Below are 8,397 nucleotides of genomic sequence, written 5' to 3'. Positions count from 1 at the left end.
GTTCATGGATGGAGATCCATGAAATATTATTATTTGGTTTGCATTATTCTATTTTGAATAAAAGGCAATCAAAACGTCAATTCTTAAAGAAATTTGGGGCAATGTCTTTCCGCATCATAACCCATACAGTATATGGTTTTTGGTTGGATGGGTTTCGCAAAAGCGACAGTGTCCTTCCTCAACCTTATACTCATGAGTATGAATCTATACGGGGATTCATAAACTTTGATTCGGTTGTAACCAACAAGAGACCAAAACAAAGTTTTGGATCTTGTGGCATGGGGATGTATCCGACATTGGATGTGGATCATAAACCAAGAATTATAAATGAATGTTTATAATTGGTAAATTGTTACTTACCTTAAACACACAAAACCTAAGGCAGTGCAAAAGTATGTTGGGTTTCTGTTTGTAATGGGATCTTGGAATAATTTTATTCATGAGGGACTATAATAATTTGAATAAAATGCGCAATCATATATGTTAAATTGTTTAATCATAAGTATTTGTAATTTCAAACATTGACTATTTTTCATATATTTTAGATAATGACAAATGATAATTTTAAATTCTCTCTACGCTCAATTGTTGAGAAAAACAAAGTCAATGGAACGAGCTTTCTTGATTGAGAAAGAAATCTGTGAATCATTCTCAGGTCCGAGGGACGTGAGGACGTCCTCGCTACACCTATCCCTATAGTGAAAGAAACCTCATCAGATGAGGAGAAGACAACGATAATGCAGTTAAAAACTGAAGCATTGCATGTAGTTTCTATGATAAAGGATTCCGATTTATGTGACATAAGATAAACGTACCCATATCTACTTATGTCATCAGTAAATGTGATATAGTATCATAACTTCTGTGATAAAGGATTTCGATTTATGTGACATAAGATAAATGTACCCATATTTACTTATGCCATCCGTAAATGTGATGAAGTATCTATAGACACATTTATCACATAAATCAGAATCCTTTATCTTATGTCACATAAATCAGAATTTTTTATCACAGAAATTACAGGCAATGCTTCAATTTTTAACTGCATTATCGTTGTCTTTTCCTCATCTGACGAGGTTTCTGTTACTATAGGGATACGTGTAGCCAGGACGTCCTCACTTCCCTCGGACCTAAGAATGATTCTCAAATTTCTTTTCTAATCAAGGAAGTTCGTTCCATTGAGCTTGTTTTTCTCAACAATTAAGCGTAGAGAAAATTTAAAATTATCGTTTGTCATGATCTAAAATATATGAAAATTAGTCAATGTTTGAAATTACAAATACTTATGATTAAACAATTTAACATATATGATTGCAAATTTTATTCAAATTATTATAGTCCCTCATGAATAAAATTTTTCCAAGATCCAATTACAAACAGAAACCCAACGTACTTTTGCACTGCCTTAGGTTTTGTGTGTTCAAGATAAGTAACAATTTACCAATTATAAACATTCCTTTATAATTCTTGGTTGATGATCCACATCCAATGTCAGATTCAATCCCATGCTACAAGATTCAAAACTTTGTTTTGGTCTCTTGTTGGGTATAACCACATTAAAGTTTATGAATCCCCATATAGATTCATCCTAATGAGTATAAGGTTGAGAAAGAATACCATCGCTTTTACGAAACTCATCCAATCAAAAAACCATATACTGCATGAGTTATGACGCGGAAAGGCATTGCCCCAAATTTCTTTAAGAATTGACGTTTTAATTGCCTTTTATTCAAAATAAAATAATGCAAACCAAATAATAATATTTCATGGATCTCCATCCATGAACTCAATGGTCCTTAATTTTATTAAAATTATTCATAATATATAATTTAATAATTTTTTTATGAATTATAAAATAATCCGACCATATTTTCATGATGTTAAAGTTATAAAATCTTTATTTTCTTAACTCTAAGAAAAAAATTAAAATAAAATATATTATTTTAGTTTTTACAATTACTCATGTAAGATTATCAAACAAATCAAAAGTTTAACAAGATTTTTATTATTGATTATTGTATCAAAATTAACAATTAATATATATAATAATTTTATGCAACTTTGCTCTGATACCATTGTTAGAAAGTTTATTAGATATATGTTGCGGAAAAAGATTTAATCTAAATATCTAATCAGAATATTCATGCATAATCGATCTACTAAAGTTATAATTCATTAAGTTATACATTTGAATCGTGAACTAGGTAGATCTTGCAGTATGGAAAAACAAGAGTCCTACGTGTTGCTCCTTTAGTCAGTCCACACGTGTCCGTTTAGATCTTATTGTCTTCGATTGCTAGAACGAGAGAACAACAAAGATAATCTTATTGTCTCTTGGGAAAATTTTGAAATATTTATCTCTCAAGTTGATTAAAATGAGAGAGATAGAAAATTGACCACTCCAGAGAGACTGTCTGATTTGCTAATTTATAAGTATTTCCTTTTAGAATATTAAAAGACAATCTTTGATATTCTTCTTTTCGTTTTCGTAATTAATATTATCATTTATGATTGTTTTATTTCATAAATAAAACCATAAAATAATATTTATAATTAGATTGATATTCTTCTTTTCGTTTCCGTAATTAATATTACCATTTATGATTGTTTTATTTACCGACAATCTTTGATATTCTTATTCCGTTTCCGTAATTAATATTACCATTTAACAATAAAATAATATTTCTAATTATTAATAATATCTAATATATATACAACAATTAAAAATCATTCTCACTTAATCTATTTATTAATTTTCGTTAACTCTGAGTGTGTGACCTAATTAATATAGCTATAAGTTTAAATCTAAGTGTGTGACCTAATTAATATAGCTATAAGTTTAAACCCATTAATTTCAGTTGTTTCTAACAAAGCATTACAACTCTTAAAATAATCCGTTAGACATAATTTCATTGTCCTATAGGGAAGGAGGTGGCTTTGGTGCATATGAAAGCCGTGGCAGCCGCAATCATCTATGACTATCGAGTTAAGGTGGTGGAAGGACATGATCCTAAGACAAATGTTTCCATCATTCTTAACATGATGAATGGACTACATGCCCTAATTAGCAGGAGAAAGATCACATGACTTTTCTATGACTTTCATTTGGAATAATGTTTGATTCCTTTGTCAACAAGAATTTGATTCGATCTATAAAGTTTACATGTGAACAATAATTTAAAGATCTATAATTCCATCTATTTATAGTCAGTTGACATGATGTGAAGGTTGATATTAATATATATATATATAATTATATAAACATCATGGTTTATCTTATACATTATTATTCAAGATTGTGTATTAATTACTTACTTTCACACGACTGGTTGCTGAATTTACAGAAAATTACCCCAAACTCATCTCAAAATGTGTGCCTTACATAACAGACATGAGAAAATTATATAAAAAAAAGGCTCAGCAGCTCAAGGGTTGGTTGCCTGCAAATAATAGTAAAAATCTCAGAATATGCTGCTAGAAAATATAAAGAAATGAATGTGAATTGATCAGGGCTCACGAGCTTGAGTAGTCCAAAGTGCACTTAGAGCACGAAGGCGTTGACAATACTCTCCCAAACCGAGCAAGGCTTGAGCTATTTGGGGAGTCGAAAGTATGCGAGTTATCTGATTTAGTGTCTCTTGCCGAATATGATCTGCCTGCAGCAGCATCTCATTTGCAATGTTTCAATTATATGTATCACTTTATTATGTGTGTGATTATATAAAATTAACATATATACCTGATTCACAAACATTACTAAAGCTTCCAACCGTTCCATTGCATTAGAAAGCTGTTTAAGATGATTTCCTTCACCGAATTGATTATTCGCAACTGCCTCAACCACGGTTATATGAACCTTCTCCATTCCTTGTGTTAGAGCATCTTCAGCTTGTTGACATGATTGTGCTAGATTATACACTTCCAACAATTGTTGATCTACAAGACCCAACTGAGGCACAAGAATCTGTTTCCAAACCATTATATCAGTAAATAATAATTAGTTAGCTAGAGGTTTTGTTGTTGTCTCACCTTGAGAAGTTCGGATGGACGAAATCCCCCTATCCACAACAGAAACCTTTCGGCTGGTGTTTTCCAAAGACCGGAGATAACATAGAACACATCCAATTCCGCTGCTTTCTTTTTCATTTGGAATAGATTTGAATAATGTTTGATGCCTTTGTCAATAAGAGTTCGGAGATCTATCTCGTTTACATGTGAACTCAACGCATTCTGCAGTTGGGTAACTTGTCTCTTTTGTTCTTCAACCCATTCTCCATATTCCGTTTCAAATGCAGCAATACCTTCAAACTTGAACAAATATGTAAATGCAAGTTGCTTCACATAGAAACAAATAAACACACAAATGGAATATTAACTCACCTGAGTTAACCAATCCAGAGTATCCCATATAACTTGTATCTAAATTACTACCACCCATTATCATTCCCTGCAACATCCATAGCTCTCTTCAATTATATAGGTCAAAATTGATAAAAAAAAATATTGTTAGAAGAAGAAGCAAGGCTGACCTGTTTTCTAGCTTGAACAAGCTCCTGTTCTAAATGAAGCAATTTCACACGACTTGTTTCCAGATCTTGAACATACGCCTATTAAATTTTATACTTGCTTCAGTTTTTTTCTACTAATGGAAGAAAACAGAGACTAGCGAAAAACTGCAGAATCACGAACCTACCTTTTTCCTCAAACGGCTTTTCCTGGCTGCCTCACGGTTTTGGGCAAGGCGTCTATGCACCTGCAGAAAATAGTTACTTGATGATTCAAATACAAGTTACTTATACACTGGATACAAAGATGATCATTGCTCTTAATTTACCTTATCAAAAGGTTTATTAGATGCTTCTAGTTCACAATTGGTTGAAGGTCTTTGTGTTTCAAGCGAAACTTCTTCAGACTACATACACAAGACAATAACTAAAAGATTATTTCTTTTCTCTGTGTAAGAAGAGCATAGAAAATATTTTTTTAGATGAATCAAGAATTCAAACCTGAGTGTCATGTTTTATGTTGAAATCCATAACTTCCGTGATGGATGTATTTGTATAGCCATTCCCCCTGAAATCACCCCACATGTTCATCTGATGCAACGGTTCAAACATCCCCATACTTCTCGAAGTGACAAACTGTGAGGTAGGAGAGTTCATCCTCTCTATAATGTTCAAAGTGAATAGTTTAGTGAACTTATCAAACCATGTGCATTAACTTGAGAAATTTGAATCCTATATAATCATGTATGATCAATAAGAAATACTAGGGAAAATGTGTATGGGTGTTTATAACATTCTTCAAAGCCAAAACATGATAGATGAGAACTGCTGAGTGCAGAGTAAGATCTGTTTAAGGTTAGGTTATAAAACCATTCAAAAGGCAGGGAAGAATGGAAGAAAGTCAGGGGCTACTCTCTGTTGACTTTGATCCTTACAAGCCTCCCATATCTTCTCATCAGATCTTCATTTCCCCCCCTTTTCTTTTCTCATATCGTATTCTTGAAACATAATTCAATAGATTCTCCAAAATCATTCTGCTGGAAGTTGTCTAATGAAAAAACTTGCAATTTCTAATAGCAGAACCAGACAATTCCCAATAAATAAAAAACACCTACTTGAGCAAGAACAAATAAATGAATTTTCATGTAGAGAAAACAAAAACTACAAACAGAGTAAAATTTCTGCACAATCAAATACAGCATATAGAAACAAATCAGAGATTGAATTTGATGCCAAACCTTTGAAATCCTAATCGATCAGAATATAAATTTCCCACACGATCCCAAAGAAGCAACAAATCGGATACAAGGAGTATATATTCAAGAAGAACCCTAACGCTGCATCAACACTGAAAGAGAAGAAAGAATCCAATTCCAGTTAATAGAAAATTCAATAACAAATTCCTAATGGATTATATACACATGATGTATGTTGTATCTTGTACATCATGCATGTGTATAAATGAATATATATCATTGACGATAGTGCGTATGATTGTATGTGCTACAGTCCATGATCAAGAAAGGTATCGTCACATTTCCACTAAAATAGAAACTATTATATCTCCAAAAATGCCCACTAGACCACTTCACATCACCATAATAAACTAGAACTCAGGTAATTAAGATAATAAAAAGAAGAGATCAAAGATCAAAGATCAGATATGGTGAACTAGTAAGATTCGGACCTTATTAACTGTTGGAGAATTGGCAAGCAGCAAACAAATCGCTTTTGAATACGAATATACGAGTCACCGGAATCTCGTCTGAGTATATCGCCGTCGCCGGAGATGTTGATCGGAGTTATGAGAAGAAGACGGAAGAAATGGAGGTTATTGGGGGTTTTATAGTTAAGGGGGTTTCACGCGCGGAAAAGAAGGGTGGGAAAATTGACGCACTATAAAAAGCTTGGGGGTTAAAATAAATAATAATATTTGAAGAAAACATTATCCGTTTGCTTTAACTCATTCTCAAGACTAATAATACGACCACTAAAGTTGTAGGGTAGTTCCACTTCCACCACCCATCTCTCTCTCCTTTTTTATTTATAATAAAATATATAATTATAATCCAATATAATTTAGGTGTTGATTAGATTTTTTTTTGGGTCTACCTAAGATTTAAAAATCTATTAAGTAATTTAAAAAGGCTATATATACCTGATATGAACTAATGAAAACGAGTTTAATTATTTCTAGATAAATATTATTTAGAATATTTAAAATTAATGTGGGGCCATGATTTTGATATGTTAATTTTTTATTTAAAAATAAAAATTACACAATTATATTAAAAATAAATGTCTGAAGGGTCAGATTTGTGCAATTCAAATTTCGAATTTTTCTTAGAAATCTCACCCTTTATCGTTTTTTATTATTAAAAATTATACGAAATTAGGTTTAGTCTCAACAGTTTTAAACGTCGTTAACTTATTATCTACGTTATATTTATAAATAAATAAAAAATTAATGTCATTAACTTTCGAATTTCAGGGAATTAAAGTTTTTGATTATTGATTTTTAAATTCGGTAGTCAAAATCCTTAATTTACTGAAATTCGGTAGTTAAACTAATGTTTAAAATATTTTTTTTAATGTTAATAATAAGGAGTCGCAAATTGTAAATTTTTTAAAAAAAATGTTTGAAATCTTAATTAATTTAAATAAGAAACCCAAATTTAATAATTTGATAAAAAAAAAAATATAACTCATAAGATCATTTTATTTATATTTAAACTTAACCTTAAGAAGAAAAGGAATTAAAAGAATTAAAAAATTGTCATATTTGACTGAAATTAGTATATAATAATTCAAATTTAGAAAGAAAGAAAAAAAGACAAAAGAATACTTAACGCAACTAAAGAGGGAGAAGACTAATAAAAAGGAGTTCTAGACTTCTAGTACATCTTTTCTTTTTATTTTGTACTTTGTTGGTCACATACTTATTTTTGTTTTAAATGCCTTTAAATTAGCGATGTTAAATTTAATATTAATGTTTATTTTGTAAAACAAACTGTTTTCATTTTAATAGCAATAGTTGTGATTAATATTTTTAATACAAGTCTTTATGAAAAATACAAAATAAATAAGGATTTAATTTGAAGTTACAATTTGAAAAAATAATAGAATAACTATGTGTTGTTATTTTTCCTTTCCTATAGATTAGAGTGTATGATTGAAAATATCCATCGATAAAAACATGACACATATTCATTATGCTTTAACTTATAATGTATATTTTATTCTGAGCCCCTAATTTTTTTCTGCCCGTAAGTGAAACATTTTTGACCGCTTTAGATAAAAGGAAACTAGCTTTTGATGGTGGGTTGGGTCGGGTGGCTGATGATTATTTTATATTTTTGGGACTTTTAATTATTTCGAGCTTTACAAGAACATTTGTATGGGTAACACCATTGTCGAAATTATTTATTTTTCTCGGTTTTTGTAATAATATTCTATACAACATAAAAAAAACAAAATTAAAATAATATTCCAAAATGATCAGAAGTTTTGAATTTATTTTTAAAAATATTATTAATTACTCTAAAGGTAAATAAACCATTTATGAAGATAAATGTAAAAAATAGATATAGTTGGCAGGCATCTAATGCCTTCTTTTGCTTTTGCTTCTTTATGATCCCCTTTTCTGGCACACTCACCAGCCCACAACAAATTAATTTATAAAGCTGTTACCATGCATATATGCATGCACTATTTAATATTATTAACAGTTTACTTTATATGTAACTAATAATATTCATAGTTATAAATCAAATAAATAATTAAATGTATATCATGTGATCCAAGTCATCAATTCAATATAATTTTTATACCATATAATATTAGCAACAATATTGTCAAATCAAATTATTCTCTATTTAATTCATTTTCT

General features: G+C 30.2%; 1 protein-coding gene across 2 annotated transcripts; it reads right to left on the bottom strand.

Annotated features, from left to right (window-relative positions):
- Positions 1–3,256: 3,256 nt before the first annotated feature.
- Positions 3,257–6,211, bottom strand: LOC124919661 (transcription factor TGA1-like). 2 transcript variants are annotated; one of them, XM_047459966.1, is made up of 11 exons: positions 6,196–6,211; positions 5,747–5,856; positions 5,010–5,170; positions 4,838–4,915; positions 4,697–4,756; positions 4,533–4,610; positions 4,384–4,450; positions 4,033–4,304; positions 3,743–3,967; positions 3,521–3,659; positions 3,257–3,443 (listed from the first exon to the last, which is right to left on the bottom strand). In XM_047459966.1, the coding sequence occupies exons 3-11, from the start codon at positions 5,163–5,165 to the stop codon at positions 3,421–3,423; spliced, it is 1,098 nt and encodes a 365-aa protein (XP_047315922.1). In that variant the 5' UTR covers positions 5,166–5,170; positions 5,747–5,856; positions 6,196–6,211; the 3' UTR covers positions 3,257–3,420. The 2 variants fall into 2 exon arrangements, with proteins under 2 accessions (XP_047315922.1, XP_047315923.1); XM_047459967.1 differs by lacking the exons at positions 3,257–3,443; positions 6,196–6,211 and having other exon boundaries at positions 3,453–3,659; positions 5,747–5,948.
- Positions 6,212–8,397: the final 2,186 nt, after the last annotated feature.

Source organism: Impatiens glandulifera, chromosome 1, assembly GCF_907164915.1.
Source record: "Impatiens glandulifera chromosome 1, dImpGla2.1, whole genome shotgun sequence".
NCBI classification, from domain to species: domain Eukaryota; kingdom Viridiplantae; phylum Streptophyta; class Magnoliopsida; order Ericales; family Balsaminaceae; genus Impatiens; species Impatiens glandulifera.
Note: the sequence above shows the minus strand (reverse complement) of the source record. Positions and strands in the feature narration are given on the sequence as shown.